Here is an 18,293-nt window from a genome sequence, read left to right as displayed (position 1 = left end):
AATGCGACCAAGTGATCGCAAAAGCGATCCAGGGCAGTTCACAATTGCGAACAATTTCCTCGCAAATGCAAGGTTACCCAATCCCAGGCCCTACTCGCAAATGCAAACAATTATTTGCAAAAGCGAGGATCGCAAATGCGAGATTTGCACCAGACACCAGAACTGGGCACTGCACCAGCAGTCCTTATACTATCCAAACTCATCTGAAACATGTCCAAAAATAACCCGAGCCCCTCGGGCTCTAAACCAAACATGCACACAAGTGTAATAACATCATACGAACTCGATCGCGCAATCAAATCACCAAAATATTATCTAAAACCACAAATCGAACATCAAAATGAATGAAATTTCAAAGAGAACTCAAGAACAACTAGAATCACATCTAAGCGTCCGAATCATGTCAAACCAACTCCGAATTGCACCAAATTTTGCAGACAAGTTTTAAATAGTAAAACTGACTTATACCAAGTTCCAACATTAAAATCCGACCCGATAGCCTTGAAGCCAACTTACTGTCAAACTTAGAAAATTTCCAAACTTTCAAAATACTAATTTTCGGCAAAATGAGTCAAACCAACCTAGGGACCTCCAATTTCAATTCCGGACATACGCCCAAGTCCAAAATCACGGTACGGACCTACCAGAATCGTCAAAATACCGATCCGAGGACATTTCACAAAATGTTGATCGTAGTCAACTCAAGTTATTTTTAAAGCCAAAAATTATATTTTCTTCAAATTTTTTACATAAAAGCTTTTCAAAAAGCGACACGAACTACGTACACAAATCAAGAAACATCAAACAAAGCTAACGGAGGTCTCAGAACATGAAAATAAAAGCTAGTGCTCAAAACGACCTATCGGATTGTCACATTTTCAGTGTTCTCTTCAATCTTATCTAATCATTAATAAGATGTAGACCAAATAGTCCAAATCCCAGAACGACATGACATTGGGAATCAATTTAACAGTCCTATCAAATCTATATATAATTATAATTCAGGGAAATAGAAGAGTGATGACGTGGCACTTCTCACTGTCCACGGTTTATATTTATCTAAATTCCCATATTTTTGCCATTTCCCTCTATATTTCACTCTTTCCTATTCCCGAAGGGCCACTTCTTTTCACAAAAAATTTTAGTTGCACTTTATATATTTAATTTCCATTTCCAAAGCGGTTGCTAATATCCCGTTTTCGAAACGTTATCCTCTCAATTTTCACATATGCATATATGCTCTTCATATTCAAAGAGGAGACGAATGTTGAGGACAAAGAAGATTCAAGTAAGCATAAGGAATGATAATGACCAATATCAAATTTTTCTGTGGTCAGATTGTGAAGTTTGTTGTTGTTATATTAATGTGCTAGGGTATTCTCTTTGATCTTTTGAATCGAAAAACCTAATCCATGGGAATTTTAGCCACTCTAACCACGAGGAGGTAGTTCTTTTCTTAAATTTCAGTCCTTTTTCTTTCTTTGTAGATGTTCGATTATTTTTTAAGGTAATTTATATTAGGAATTGTAATGGGTTCTCTTGAAAGAGGGTTTGGGGATTCTATTAGAACTTGAGAATGGAAATTTGGACCTTTTTCCTTTTTCTCATATTGAATCTCTGTCATTCATGCAGGTGGTTGTCTTGAGTATATGTCTTGATGCTCCAGTAACTACGACTCAGGAAATTGACCTCCAAATTCAAATGTCCTCAATGGTATCTCTTTTTCTTTTTGACTGCGTCTATGTAACTTTTTCTTGAGGGTTGTTTTTCGGGTTTTTATCTCCATATTTTTTCTTGGTTTTAATTTTTTGAATTTTGCAGTTCGGTACGAAGTCTTTCATTGGGATTTTTGGCAGCATTAGTTTTCTAACATTTGTTAAATATCAGGTAACTACGCTTATTCATATGAAAAGGTGAAAGAAACAATAGTCTTTGACATGCTCTTTATATGTTGGATAATATGATAAGGTCCAAAGATGAAAGAATATGAATATAAAAATTTCATAAATGTATCATTGAGTAACAGAGGTGATAGTCATTACTTTCAAGTTTTATTGGAATTAAAAATCCATATAACTCTTGGAGTTCATATTTACTGTTAACCTGACATTTAAGTCACGATATAAGAATTATTTTTAGGAGAATTATATTTAACACTTATTGTTAAATGTTAAAATATTTCACTTTTGAATAGCTTAGCCTGAATATAATATATGTACCTTCAAATGACTTAAAAATCGAGTTAAAACTTGAAACTAATAATTCTAATTCAACTGAAGTATGGATCTCCAATATCAATTCCATAATACTTGACTAAAGAAACAGTGGTCGTAGGACAATGAGAATTTTTCAATTTAATGTAAGTTTTATTGGCCTCAAAGCAATAAGTTATGTGAATCTTGCCGGTTTCTCTGCTCCACCATCAAAAGACCTTTGTGTTCTATGTATTTGTGGTTATCACTTTTCAAAACTTAGAAAACTAGAGCAAAAGAATATTCCTAAATGTCAGTAGCACCGGTCTTTCTCTGAGCTGATGTAGTATTCGTTCATTGACTTGAATCATATATTTATAAAATATCTTAGAGAAAATATATACGTATATATATTAAGATGACATTCACTGTAACTGGTGTAGTATGCTTCATATTTCCACCATATCAATTAATTTGATTCAGAAAAGAAACGAGTGTCGATATGCGTGTGCATGTACATATTTATTGTTAACTTTATCGTATCATATTACATGGAGAGTTGAAGGTGCGACTTATTTATATTTGCATCGGAGTTAATATTCTGAAGTTTGTTGTTGTCATATTAATGCCCTTGGTCATTCAATTTGGTCTTTAGAAAACTCAAAGCCTAATCCATTGGAATTTCAGTAAAGTACTGTTTGCCCCTCGATGCTGTTTTGATTCTTGATACTATGCATTGGATAAATTCTGAGCACTTTAAGCATAGTGACTAAATGTGCTTTCGAAGATGTTTTTATATTTCTTTCTCTATTGCCCCTTATTATATGCATGATAAGCCGGATTGAACGTTTGATCAACTTTATCTTGAATTGTTGAGAGAAATATTTGACCAGCTTACTGTTAAACTGTTGTTGAAAGAATTTATGCGTTAATTTGCATCTATGATGATTAAATAATAATTGTGGTCATAGTATTGATGACTTGACACCTCTTTTAGGCTAAGAAATCTATTTATCTTTTTTCTCCTTTTTATTTTTCTTTTACCTTTTTCTCATTAAATGGTTTAGCCTCTTTGATGACTTAAAGCTCCATGTTCCAGCAACCCTACAACTCCTATCCGACCTTATCATTTCTCATTTTCAGTTTTTTAATCATTGAATTGAACTGAGTGATGCAACGAAAATAAGATAACCCCGATATCTCGAATCTATTCTATTACGAATTTGGATAGACAATTTTTTAAGATATCGTAGACAAGTGACCTTTTGCTCTTTGTGCTTCTCTTTCTTTGATTTGCTTTGTTCTAATATATGGGCAATTTCTTGAGTTGCATTGTTAACTTACTCTGAATTTGTTTCTTTTCATTTCAGATTTTACCTCTCAGTATGTCGTCCACTCTTCATTTCACCAACACATCAGGACATAACCAATATAATGTTTATAAATCTTATATTTTCCTTTTTATAATTGATCAGCAATTCATAAAGGTACTTTCTTGAAGTGTAAACTTGGTGTTAAGATACTATTACATGTCCTCTCACGTTTTAACGATGCTGCTCTAAAATAACAACTAAAAAGGGAAAGAAGGCAAGAAAAGAAAGAGGAACAATATAAACTTGCATAGCTCATCTGAATGCAGGTTAAGTCAAAAGTAGACAAGTGAATTTACAACAAGATTGATGTGCAGTGGGAAGATATCATGCAATGAGGACTATTTTATGTATATTTGATTTAGACATGTAGCATTTAGGTTAAAGGTAGGACAAGACTCAGGAGCAAGTCGTGAGTTTGATATTGTATTTCCTTATCCCTCCACTTGGGTTCAAGATGCTTTTGAACTTTATCAAATTGCATATCTATTTTGCTTATAAAAACTGCTAAACTTGCAAATTGGATTAAAGTCTAAATGCAGATTTTGAATTTTGATTTGGCCGACGTATAGCTTCACGTGAATAGCTTTCATCACTGTGTACCAAAGATTAGAATTGCATGTCCTAAATGTTTATATGAATTAGCATTTAATTTTTCCTTTTTTATTTTTTAATTAACATTTCTTATATTATAAAAAAGTAAAAGAAATCGTTAATTCATTTGTTTATGACAGCGCGAAGCGCGGATAGATTTACTAGTTGAAAAATAAATTTAATGCACTCACAATCAAAGTATGTAATGGATGGAATTTGAACATGAAGCAAAGAAATAAAAGGCCATTGAGTCGTAATATTGTAAGTTTATTCTTTATATTATTGTTAATATATCGTATCATGAAATGACGGAAAAACATACAAAATATAAAATGTTGTATTCATCAAAATAATACAATACAACACAATATAATATAATATAATATAATATAATATAATACTCCCTCCGTTTCAAATTAGATGAAGTATTTTCTTTTTTAGTCTGTTCTAAAATAAATGACACATTTCTAAATTTGGAAATAATTCAACTTTAAACTCTTTATTTTACTCATTTTACCCTTAATGAGAAACTTTTATAACCACATAAATGTCATGGCACCACAAAGCTTTTATCTCTTAAGCTTGTAAGACCACAAGTTTCAAAAATTTTATTTGTTTTCTTAAACTTCGTGCCGTGTCAAATTAGATCATTTAAATTGAAACGGAGGGATTACATTATAAAACGATATGTAATAACCATCCAAACAAGCCATAAAACAACACTGTTTAGAGTGATACAAAGGGAGTGCATTTATCTGGAAAAATTGCATAAATTGAATTCCATCAATTATTAATAACATCTTAACAACTGACAGATTGCAAGACACACACACATATATATATAGACAACAAAAATCTTTCTTTTTTCGATTTTGCCATCTCACTATAGAATCTATAGATCATTAAGTAAAACAAAGAAGAAAAAAAGGTGAATAAAAATCTTTAGCTTTTTTTCTCAACCTCGCCACCTTGTACTAAATAAGCCTTTTTCCTTCTATCAGCAGTAGTTGCCAGGCAAATGACAAGGAAGAATGCAGCATAAATGGCATGAACCCTCCAGCTAGTCTTAGGTGGTTGATGGAGCACAGCCCTATGAAACACCGTCAAGTAATAATGAAGCCCAACAGCAAAGCCCACAAATGTTTGGGCCAGCCCAATCAGCTTCATGGTGGGCCCAGTCTCAGTGGAAAACACTAAGATCAGATACATTAGCAGCATCAATAGGTACAGCACATAAGCAAGAGTTTGCAATACTTGTAAGCAAATGTAAGTGGATTGAGCAGTAGCGTAGAAAAACTTCAAAGGTTCTAAGCCAGTGACCAAAGAGGAAAGACAGAGAATGGAGAAGTAAATGGAGAGGTAAACTTGGATGAAGATTAAGAGCTTTTGGAGAGAGAAATAGGCTTTGATTTTATTGAAAATGAGAGAAACAACTAGTAAAGGGATCAAGATGAATGCAAATGAGATAATAGAGGCAATTGTTGGTGCATATTTGTTTCCGACATAGGGCTTGAAATTTTTTGTTATTTCTTTGTTTGCTTTGTTGAGGTAAACTTTAGAGGTCTTTGAAAGTCTTTCCAAATCTGGCAAAAGGGTTTCTTGGAATTTGGAGGGTAAATCTCTGAATCCAGAAATTAAATCATCTTCTTCATCATCTTCAAGCCAGCTGTACCGTGAATGTTTTTGGGCCGTCTGTTGTGTCTTGGGTTTTTTGTCTGTGGGCTGGTTTTTATTAATTGGGGTTTTGGGTTTGGATTTGGGCTCACTGATGTCTTTCCCCAATTGAGTTTTAGTGGCTTTGGTCATTTTGTCAGTGGGCTGGTTTTTAGTTGGAGTTATGGATATGGACCTGGATTCACTGGTGTCTTTTTCTAATTGGGGTTTAGTGGCTTTGGTTGTTTTGTTCTTGGGAGAAGAGCTTGAGCTGATTTTGGTTAGATCTGAGGATTTCTTGGTGGTGGAGGAACTGATTTTGGTTGAATTTGAGGGCTTGGAGGAAGTTGGATTGACCTTCTGGAGCTGGGATTTGAAGGTAAGTTTCTCTGATTTGGTAATGGTTGGACTAGAATTGGAGCTGGGCCTGACAAGCTTGCTTTTATTCTTGGTTTGTGAATCAGAAAAGGAAAGTTTGGTTTTTGAAAGCTTGGTTTGGTTCTTGGTTGAACCAAAGCTAGAAAAAGAAGTCTTGATTTGCTTGGTTTGATTCTTGGAAGAAGTATTGGAGGATTTAATAAGTTTGGTTTGGTTCTTGGAAGCTGAAAGTGAAGTTGGATTTGTTTTCTTCTTAATTGGCTTTGACTCATTTTCTAGTTCCAACATTCTTCTGCTTCTAACATTATTTTGGGGTTGGACCTCACTATATGCAGAAAAGAATGAAAGAGTGAATAACACAAAAACAAGAGAGAGTACTAAAAGTACCTTAGTAAAGCTGCAGGAATGTGGAAGTGGAGCCATATGTACTGAAATCAATGACTCTTGTTTCTAATCTAACGAGGCTTCTTTCCAAATTTAAAGCCTCAGTTAGATCTGAATTTTAGACAAGATGATTAAAAAAGTGTGTGGCCATTGGGAGAGGGGAGAGGGGAGAGGGGAGAGGAGAATAATTAAGGGGGTGATAGAAATATGTAAGGTCTTTGATTGTGTGTTAGTGTGAAAAGGGAAAGGGAAGCAAAGTAGGAGACTTTAATGCCAAAGGCCCAAAGTGGTGTAGAGGCGATGAGATATGTCACATGGAGCAACCAGACAATCACAGTATCCCATACTACGCGATTTACTTTTCTCTTATTTGTTTTCTTTTGTCACTCCTAAAACACTGTTTCCTTAATATAGGCAGCAAAAGTGCAATGGAATTCTTCTTGTTACAAAGCTATAACTTGATAAGGATTTATTACATAGTAGAGTAGAGTTAACCTCAAATGTTTATTCTTTTAGCTATAACGTTTGATAAAAGCAGTATTAGGTGAAGGTTTTGGATTATTTCGTTTATGGGTAATCAGAGGGCTTTATGGTACTCATCGAAATTTTATTTGGAGCTAAAGTGAAGCGTTTATTTAATTTTCTATATTCTACATATTTGTAAATCAGGTAAAAATACAGAGGTCAAGAAAAAAGAAATCAAGCATTTCACGGAAGGAGGGTGGCTTGACAGTTCGTCCAGAAATTGAAGTAAAATAAAGAAAGTAAAAATAAGGAAAGTAAGTAGCGAGAATATATACATAATATATAGAAGAAAAAGAGAAGGACTAAAAACAATAGAAGATTTTCATCCGTCTAAACTTTCAGGAGTAAAATTATTTGGTATCAGCATTGACAAACATTTATCAAGTGCTCGTTGTAATAATAGAAGTGTACGCAGATTGAACAAAATACATACTTTTCTATCAGGATAACGGTGACAGATTCTAGCATTCAAAATTTATCAACCAAAGTTTGTTTACGCAAAAGATATAAGTTTTAGCATTCACAAAATAAAATTTCGGGTTTATACCTAATAATTTGCTGAACAAATACTTCTGGACATGCCAAATGTCTCAAAAGCACACCATTAATCCTAGTTAGACGACTATTGTATTATATACCGAGGGTTAATTTTGACCAGTTTTAAAGCGGGTGCTTAATGCAATAGTTGAAATACGCGCAAGCTGGCTGACACTATTACAAAGAAGCTAGTTTTTCTAGCAAAGTTCTAAGTCATATATTTATGTCTTTTGGTAACAGATTAAAAATATTCTATTAAACCATATAATAAGATTAATATGAGTGTCACAATATAAGAAGGTTTCCGCTAGTTCTTTTCTTTTTAAGGTAACATCATATTATCTAAATTCAAAGAATCAGATAGAATATTTTACCTAAACGAAGTAAAAAAAAATTAACTCACGCAAACCAATTAACCACTGATTCTGGTAGGGGAAAAAAGGGGGAAGAAAAGGAAAAAGAAGAAGAGATTGTGGTCAATGGAAGATAGAACTAATTTGAATTTAGGTACTTATATTTCAACGTAAGACCAACCAAAATTAGACTATTAACAACGCATAAACTATAGGAAAAGTAACTGCTTGACCTAAATATAAAGATAAAGTTCGTCTTCAACTCATCCGTTTATCGGTTCAAACACTTTTTATTCCGAGGTTAATCATTTAATATTTGGAAATAACTACTCGACTAATTCGGATTTTCACTATGTAAGTTTCATTTAAAGGAGAAACTTCCTATAAGAAATTTTTTTATTCCCAAAATTTGAACTCGAGACCTCTAGTTAAAAGTTGGCGAGGTGTCATCGATCCAACATCTCTTGGTAGCGTAGTTCAAACACTTGATTTCGTTCATTCTATATTTTTTCAAACTTTGAAAGAAAACCATAATTCTTGAAATAACGTAAATTAGGGGTCGTTTGGTTTGAAGACAAGTTATGATGGGATTAGTTATACTAGGATTAGTTATGTTGAGATTAATTATATTGATATTATTTCTTATTAACTATTTGGTATGTTGTATTAATATTGGAATTGTCAATATTACTATTTTATCCTGAGATAACTTATCCTGCGATTACTGTTCAAGGATAGAAGAAAAAGAGAAAGAGAAAAAACAATTGAGGATTTTCATCCGTCTAAACTTCAGGAGCGAACATATTTGGTATCAACATTGACTAACAATTCTCAAGTGCTCGTTGTAATAATAAAAGTGTACGCAAATTGATCAAACGTCATCGTTAAAGAAAAAAATGAAAACGTTTCTCGTTGTTGGTGTTGGGAAAAAGTGGCAAGAAAATTATTAGATTTCCCTAGTTTTGTTCTCCAAATGACATGAATATTGCTTGATTCACCGATTGCTTTTTGTTAATTTGCCATGTCCGTCGATTTTAATTGTACAAGATAATCAAGAGTTTGATTTTTCTATTATAACTACTATTGCGAAATTTAAACACGTAACTTAGGGAGATATAGATTTCAGGGTTGTGGTCAGTTTATTAATCCTGTTGAGTTCGTAATTACATATGTTAATCCAAATTATCTATGATTGCTAGTTGACCAGATCGTTTATATAAATAGCATTTTCCCACAATACTATCCGTCTATCCATAATATATCAACCCTATATTCCTATGGTCTTGAATTTATCATGAACGAATATAATACAGTATTCAACTAAGCAAGAATGTTAGTGTCACGTCCCAAAACCGAGGAGCGCGACCGGTGCTCAACCGAGTGAACCCGACCGAGCAAGTCTGTTAGATTTCATTCTACCCAAACTCATCCATGAATAGAGAAAATACATATTATCATTAATTAGACGAAAATGTGTTCATGTCTACAATACCAATTCATTTTCAATAGTTTCATCATTTTTAAAGTCCCAAATGGACAAGCAATACATCCACAACATAACATAGTTTGTCTTTCCCCAGCACCAATACACAACCCATACTATGTCTACGGAGCCTCTATAGATAAAGAAGAGTACAAGGATAATGCCGGCAACAAGGCCCTGGCTATACCTCAACCATAATACATAAAGATCAAAAGATACATGACCCCGGGATGAAGTGGGGCTCACCAAGTCAGCTGGGAAGAAAGTGTACTGCTATCACTGATCAATATCTCCTGCTGTGGAACCACCTGCATCCATTTAAAGATCCAGTGCCCCCGGCAAAAGGGACGTTAGTACCGTCGAATAGTACTAGTATAAAAACTAAACACTAATTTAAGAATTCATAAATACAAGATGAATATGATGGACCAGTGCGGTAATAGTATAATATAGATAATCGTCTCAACCATAGCAAGCTTATTAAAAGCTATCAACAACATTTATAGGATTTAAGATGAGATCCTCTATAACCATCTTCACACAAAGTGGCCTTGCCGCCTCACCTCAATGTATGCAGATGGAGGTGTACGTTCAGTACCACAACTCAAATCAAGCGGCCTTGCCGCCTCACCTCAATGTATGCGGGTGGATGTATAACCACAGTACCAAGAACCTACACAAAGCGGCTATGCCGCCTCACCCCAATGTATGCGGGTAGTGGTGCCACAACAATACCAAAACTATACACAAAGCGGTCGCACCGCCTCACCCCAATATAAGCGGGTGGAGGTGCAGTCCCACAATACCATAATTCCTACGCAAAGCGGTCATGCCGCCTCACCCCAATATATAAGCGGGTGGAGGTGTATCACAATCACAATCTCTATACCATAATCCCCACACAAAGTGGTCATGCCGCCTCACCCTAATGTATGCGTGTGGAGGTGTATCACAATCGCAATCTCTATACAATTTGGCATAATAACTTTCACATAAATCACGACTAGAAATTATAACATGTGGATACATAATCCATAGTTTGGGACACATCCTCAATTTATAATGCAATATAATAAGAGCTATTGAAACACGAATTGAATATATATCTTCATCACAGAACTTATCGGGATACTCGATTTATAATCAACATCTCGGAACTTATAAGGATAATGGGAATTCCAATTCTCAAAGAAGAGTCTAGCCAACATACCTCACTTGAGCTTCCTTACACTCTAAATGTTCCGAAATTCTTAGCAACTTCAATCTATTTTAGAAATATAACAAATTAAACCAAAATTAGGAAGATGATCATGGTTCTAGCTCATTTGAGTATTTTATCAAACACTAGATATGCATTAAGGTTTCAAGATCCTTTTATGGAGGATTCCATCATCCCACAATCCAACCTTTACCATTTTTAGCTCAACAATCTTTCTACACCCCTTGATAACACATGCATGTAAAATAACCAACCCTCTTGCCCAGAAATTATCTTGCTTATAATCCATTTCTACACAAAATTTGAAATTGAGGGTTAGGGTGTAGAATTTTACCTCTAAGTGAGTTTCACTTCTCAAACTTCCAAAACTTGGCAAGAATTGAAGAACAATTATTGGAGAACACCTTCTCACTCTAGGGCACCTTCTCTCACTCTAAAATATCAGATAATAGCTCAAAAATGACCCATAGAGTGTATTTAATGAAATAGGGTCGGGTTTTAAAAACCCAAAAATGAAGCTCCGGAACAGGTTCTGTGGTCGCATATGCGACCACATATCGGTCGCATAATTGGTTACAAAATAGCCAAAAGAACTGTCTATGTATGCGGTCACTATGCGGTCCGCATAACTATTATGCGGTCGCATAATGCACCGCATAATAGTTATGCTGTCGCATAATGCACCGCATAACTGTTATGCGGTCGCATAGTCGACTGCATAGTTGCTTCCAACTGACGCAATTAACTGCCTCACTCTGCGGCCATTATGCGGTCCGCAGAGTAGTTCTGCGGTCGCATAATGGACAGCAAAAATGAACTTTTTCGCCAAAAATTTTCCTTTTCATTCCCGTGCATTGTTCAACCTAAAAAGTCCGAGCCGCGGCGAGCTTGCAAGCTCGCCGCGAAGAATTTCTATAATCCTTAAACACGTAAGCTTAGTCCGACACCATAAAACATTATTTTCTTTGCAAATTTTTTCAGGCCATACACTTAAGTACTTTTAAATTTTCTGGGGTGTTACATTCTCCCCCGCTTAGGATCATTCGTCCTCGAATGGGGGTCAAATTCTGTTATTAGCATCTTATGCAACTCAGTCTTTCATACCACACACTAGCAACCCTAAATTTGACTAACTCCCTAAATTTTCAAAAATTTCGCAAGAATTTCCTTTGTAATTAGGCCTATCCACCTGTCAGAGAGCCCCAGAAACACATCCTAACAGCATATACATAATTCAACAACGTAACATAATACAAAACAACACCAACTGTGGCCTCACAAGCAATTATATTACCAGAACGGAACGCCCTTAACACCAAATGTACAAGTCATACATATTTTAGAGAAATATCCCTTAGCATTTTCATAAGGCACAACTCATAATTACATGGTTATCCAAATAAATAAGGATATTTTTTCTTCATTTCTTCTTCGGCCTCCCAAGTAGCCTCCTCAACCTGTTGATTTCGCCATAGCACTTTTACGGATGCAATTTCTTTGTTTCTCAACTTTCAGACTTGCTGATCAATAATAGATACTGGAATCTCTTCACAAGTCAATTCTTCATTAATATCTATAGTCTCAACCGGAACAATGACTGTCAGGTCTCCAACTACTTTCTTTACATAGACACATGAAACATCGGGTATACTAATGACATCTCAGGTAGTAGCTCAATCTTGTACGCCACCTCACTGATCCTCTGAATGATTTTGTACGGTCTGACATATCTCGGACCCAATTTACCTTTCTTACCGAATCGCATTACACCCTTCATGGGGGAAACTTTCAAGAATACCCAATCATCTTCTTTGAACTCCAAATCCCTACGACGAACATCCGAATAGGATTTCTGATGACTCTGAGCAGTCTTCAACCGCTCCTTAATGATTTTAACTTTTTCCATGGCCTGATGCATGAGGTCTAGCCCTATCAACTCTGCTTCCCCAATTTCAAACCACCCAATGAGAGATCTACATCTCCTACAATATAAAGCCTCAAATGGTGCCATTTGAATGCTAGCATGATAGCTATTGTTGTATGCAAATTCTATGAGTGGTAAATAATCATCCCAGCTACCTTTGAAGTCTAGCACACAAGCATGCAACATATCCTCAAGAGTTTGAATAGTCCACTCTGCCTGCCCGTCAGTTTGCGGGTAAAAGGCTGTACTGAGATTCACCTGAGTACCCAAACCTTACTGAAATTTCTTCCAAATATTAGCAGTGAATTGTGCTCCTCGATAAAAAATAATGGAAACTGGTGTGCCATGCAACCTGACTATTTCTTTGATATACAACTGAGCATACTGCTCCGCTGTGTTGGTAGACTTAACCGGCAAAAAGTGTGTTGACTTCGTGAGTCGATCCACAATCACCCAAATAGATTCAAACTTGCACGGAGTGCATGGTAATCCTACCACAAAGTCCATATTAATCATTTCCCATTTCCACATTGGAATTTCTATGTTCTGTGCCAACCCACCGGGCCTTTGGTGTTCGGCCTTCACTTGATGATAATTCGGACATCTTGCCACAAAGTCCGCCACATTCCTCTTCATATCATTCCACCAATAGACTTCCTTAAGATCATGATACATTTTCGTAGAACCTGGGTGCACAGAATACCTAGAAGTGTGAGCTTTAGTCAAAATTCTTTCACGGAGACCATCCACATTTGGAACACATAGTCGCCCTTGGTACCTTAGTGTACCATCATCCATGCCAAGAGAAAAGGCCATGGTCTTATGTTTATGAATCCCCTCTTTTAATTGCACCAACAATGGATCGTTGTATTGCTTCTCTTTGACTTCCACAACCAGTGATGGTTCAGCCCTATTTTGCATAATTACCCCTCCTTCACTAGAGTCCGCAAGACGAACTCCCAAACTAGCCAATCGGTGAACTTCTTTGGCCAATGTCCTATGATATGCCTCCAAGTGTGCTAAGCTACCAATAGATTTTTTGCTAAGAGCATCCGCCACAACATTAGCCTTTCCCGGATGGTATAAAATATGAATGTCATAATCCTTGAGTAATTCAAGCCATCTTCTTTGCCTCAGATTCAATTCCTTTTGTTTGAAAATATATTGAAGGCTCTTATGGTCCGTGAATATATCCACATGGACCCCATATAAATAATGACACCAAATTTTCAATGCAAATAGCACTGCCGCAAGTTCTAAATCATGAGTTGGATAGTTTTTTTCATGATTCTTTAGTTGCCTAGAAGCATAAGCTATCAGCTTCCCATGTTGCATTAATAAACACCCAAGCTCGATTCTTGAAGCATCACAATATACCATAAATCCCTCTATACCTTCTGGTAGAGTCAACACCGGCGCCGTAGTCAATCTTGCTTTCAATTCCTGAAAACTCCTTTCACAAGCATCTGACCGTTGGAACTTAATTGCCTTTTGCGTCAATTTAGTCAATGGAAAGGCAAGAGTAGAAAACCCCTCCACAAACTTTCTGTAATACCCAGCTCAGCCTAAGAAACTGCGAATCTCTGTTGGAGTTGTAGGCCTCGGCCAATTCTTCACAGCTGAAATTTTCTGAGGATCAACCTTAATTCCCTCACTAGAAACTACATGACCCAAGAATATGACTGATTCATGACCCAAGAATATGACTGATTCAAGCCAAAATTCACACTTTGAAAACTTTGCATATAACTGGTGCTGATGCAGGGTTTGCAGAACTACCCTGAGATGATCGGCATGGTCTTCTCGACTTTGTGAATATACAAGAATATCGTCAATAAACACTATCACAAAAGAGTCGAGGAATGGCTTAAAAACTCGATTCATAAGATCCATGAAGGCTGCTGGGGCATTTGTTAGCCCAAAAGACATCACCAGAAATTCAAAATGCCCATACCGGGTCCTAAAAGCTATTTTCGGAATATCCTGCTCCCTGATCTTCAATTGGTGATACCCGGATCTTAAATCAATTTTGGAGAAGTACCTGGCACCTTGCAATTGATCAAACAAGTCATCCATCCTTGGCAGCGGGTACTTATTCTTGATTGTGACCTTATTAAGTTGCCGATAGTCAATACACATTCTCAGCGACCTATCTTTCTTTCTTACAAAAAGGACCGGTGCGCCCCAAGGCGACACACTTGGCCGGATAAAACCCTTTTCTAACAAATCTCTCAATTGCTCCTTTAGCTCTTTCAATTCTGCCGGTGCCATTCTGTAGGGTGGAATAGATATAGGATGCATGTCTGGAATCACATCAATCCCAAAATCAATCTCATGTCTGGTGGGATCCCAGGGAGTTCATCCGGAAATACTCCCGGAAATTCATTCACAACAGGCACGGACTCAAGAATAGGTGCCTCAGCATCGGTGTCCGTAACCCAGACCAAATGATAAATACATCCCTTGTTGATCATTTTCGTGGCCTTAAGTTAAGAAATAAACCTACCCTTCGGCTCTACATCATCACCCTTCCACTCCATAACGGGCTCATTTGGAAATTCGAACCTAACAGTTCTGGTTTGGCAATCAAGCTTGGCAAAACAAGAGTAAAGCCAATCCATCCCCATTATCACATCAAAATCGACCATTCTCAATCCAATAAGATCGGCCACGGTGTCTCGACCATGCAATGTGACAACACAATTCCTATAAACCCGCGCGGCCAAAATAGACTCACCAACCGGAGTAGATACAGAGAACGGCTCATGAAGCTGTTCTGGTTCTATCCCAAATTCCATAGCAACATAAGGTGTGACATATGACAATGTGGAACCGGGATCAATAAGAGCATATACATCATGAGATTGGACAGTCAATATACCTATGACAACATCTAGAGAAGCCTCTGATTCCTGACGTCTCCGCATAGCATAAAATCTGTTGGGTCCTTCCGAATTCATTGCACCACCCCTAGCTGCACCACGCCCTATGGGTGCTGGGGTGCCTCGAGCTGGAGGTGCTGTGGATGTAGTAGCTGTAGAATTAGCTGGCTGTGACGCACCTCTGCCAATATTTCAGCGGGATGAGCGGCAATCTCTCCTAATGTAACCCCTCACACCACACCCATAGCATACTGGTAGGTCCATGAAGCAGGACCCAAAGTGCATCCTCCCACACTTAGGGCATGGAAGCCTCCGCTGCTGAAACCTTCTGTTGGGCCGACCTTGTTGGTGGGGTCCCCTGTTTCCCTGACTGGGTCCAGATGACTGTGCACCCATCGAAGACTGGGAAAATGATTGGGATGGTCGTGATAACGCTCCCCTGAATGCCGACCTACCACCACCACCACCACCACCGGAAGAACCACCAAAGTTGCCCGTGGACCGAGCCTTACTGCTACTCTAACGCTCCATTCTATTCTTCAATTTGCGGGTCTCTGTAGCTTGAGAAAATGCCACCATCTTACCATAGTTCATATCGGAATTCAAGGCAGCTGTAGAGACCTCATTGATAACCAAGGGGCTAAGGCCCTGTACAAACCGGCGCACTCTTAGCCTTTATAGTGGGCAACATGTGAATAGCATACTTGGACAGGCGTGCAAACTCCATATGGTACTCCCACACATTCATACTACCCTTCTTCAGGCTTTCAAACTCAACGGCACGAGCTGCCTTAGTTTCGGAAGGCAATAAGTGATCCATAAAGGCATCTGTGAACTCACCCCACCTTGCCGGAGGGCTTCCCTCCTCACGGGATTTCTCCCACAACTCAAACCAAGAGAAGGCCACCCCTTTCAGGCGGTAGGAGGCCAATTCTACTCCCTCCGTCTTTGTAGCATGCATAACCCGGAGAGTTTTGTGCATCTCATCAATGAAGTCCTTGGGGTCCTCCTCAGGATCAGCACCCGTAAACGCTGGAGGATCTAACTGAAGAAACTTGTTCACCCTGGAACTAGCAGATTCCCTTGGATGACTAGAAGAAGTAGGCCCAACACTCTATCTCTGGGCCTGAGAAGCTACTAACTGTGTCAACATTTGTATGGCTCCCCTAATATCAATATTAGACACACCAGAATCAGAAGCTGGAGCTGGAGGTGGAACTGGTATAATCAGTTGGAGGAACTGTTGCACCTTCAGTAGGTATAGGGACAAGTGCGGTCTGATCAGTTGTAGTAGAGTCAGGCAGTGTAGTAACTGGAGGAATATTCTCACTCCTCGGGTGCTCACCCGCATCATCAATTATAGGGTCAACTGTCACTCCTGGGGTGACATTGGCTCTTTGGCCAGTTCTTGCCTTCTTCTTAGGTGCCATGTACTGAAAATTAGAGCAACGCAGGAGTTAAAGGAGGAATAATCTTACAACCAGCTTTATCGTACGATCAAGAACATGAAAGAAGGGTATTATTCCTAAATGCCCATGCAGCATCCTAATTATAGATGTGGTCGACAACACACTGATAATAAGGACTCTACTAGACATGGCTCCGAGACATCGTAGGACACTTTAAAACCTTGGCTGGGACCATCCAAAATGTCACGCCCCAAAACCGAGGAGCGCGACCGGCGCTCAACCGAGTGAACCCGACCGAGCAAGCCTATTAGATTTCATTCTACCCAAACTCATCCATGAATAGAGAAAATACATATTATCATTAATTAGACGAAAATGTGTTCATGTCTACAATACCAATTCATTTCCAATAGTTTCATCATTTTTAAAGTCCCAAATGGACAAGTAATACATCCACAACATAACATAGTTTGTCTTTCCCCAGCACCAATACACAACCCACACTATGTCTACGGAGCCTCTATAGATAAAGAAGAGTACAATGATAATGCCGGCAACAAGACCCCGGATATACCTCAATCATAATACATAAAGATCAAAAGATGCATGACCCCGGATGAATTGGGGCTCACCAAGTCAGCTGGGAAAAAGGTGTACTGCTATCACTGATCAATGTCTTCTGTTGTGGAACCACTTGCATCCATTTAAAGATCCAGTGCGCCCAGCAAAAGGGATGTTAGTACCGTCGAATAGTACTAGTATGAAAAATAAACACCAATTTAAGAATTCATAAATACAAGATGAATATGATGGACCAGTGCGGCAATAGTATAATATAGATAACCGTCTCGACCATAGCAAGCTTATTAAAAGCTATCAATAACATTTATAGGATTTAAGATGAGATCCTCTATAACCATCTTCACACAAAGCGGCCCCGCCGCCTCACCTCAATGTATGCAGGTGGAAGTGTACGTTCAGTATCACAACTCAAATCAAGCGGCCTTGCCTCCTCACCTCAATGTATGCAGGTGGATGTATAACCACAGTACCAAGAACCTACACAAAGCGGCTATGCCGCCTCACCCCAATGTATGCGGGTGGTGGTGCCACAACAATACCAAAACTATACACAAAGCGGTCGTACCGCCTCACCCCAATGTAAGCGGGTGGAGGATCAGTCCTACAATACCATAATTCCTACACAAAGCGGTCATGCCGCCTCACCCCAATATATATGCGGGTGCAGGTGTATCAGAATTACAATCTCTATACCATAATCCCCACACAAAGCGGTTATGACGCCTCACCCCAATGTATGCGGGTGGAGGTGTATCACAATCACAATCTCAACCCAACTTGGCATAATAACTTTCACATAAATCACGAC

At 38.0% G+C, this 18,293-nt stretch overlaps 2 protein-coding genes across 4 annotated transcripts; one reads left to right on the top strand and one right to left on the bottom strand.

Moving 5' to 3' along the window:
- Positions 1-1,108: 1,108 nt before the first annotated feature.
- Positions 1,109-4,082, top strand: LOC107772292 (uncharacterized). 3 transcript variants are annotated; one of them, XR_001645037.2, is made up of 5 exons: positions 1,109-1,288; positions 1,374-1,444; positions 1,633-1,713; positions 1,822-1,887; positions 3,563-4,082. XR_001645037.2 is itself a non-coding variant. In XM_016591790.2 (4 exons), the coding sequence occupies exons 1-4, from the start codon at positions 1,229-1,231 to the stop codon at positions 3,689-3,691; spliced, it is 336 nt and encodes a 111-aa protein (XP_016447276.1). In that variant the 5' UTR covers positions 1,109-1,228; the 3' UTR covers positions 3,692-4,082. The 3 variants fall into 3 exon arrangements, 1 of the variants encoding a protein (XP_016447276.1); XR_001645036.2 differs by having other exon boundaries at positions 1,109-1,444; XM_016591790.2 differs by lacking the exon at positions 1,374-1,444.
- A 799-nt stretch (positions 4,083-4,881) lies between these two features.
- Positions 4,882-7,021, bottom strand: LOC107772291 (uncharacterized). Its single transcript, XM_016591789.2, has one exon. It carries the CDS (start codon positions 6,608-6,610, stop codon positions 5,099-5,101), a length of 1,512 nt encoding a protein of 503 aa, XP_016447275.1. The 5' UTR covers positions 6,611-7,021; the 3' UTR covers positions 4,882-5,098.
- Between the last annotated feature and the right edge of the window lie 11,272 nt (positions 7,022-18,293).

This window comes from Nicotiana tabacum, chromosome 13 (genome assembly GCF_000715075.1).
Source record: "Nicotiana tabacum cultivar K326 chromosome 13, ASM71507v2, whole genome shotgun sequence".
Lineage (NCBI taxonomy): Eukaryota > Viridiplantae > Streptophyta > Magnoliopsida > Solanales > Solanaceae > Nicotiana > Nicotiana tabacum.
The sequence above is the reverse complement of the archived record's forward strand: the minus strand, read 5'-3'. Positions and strand labels throughout refer to the sequence as shown.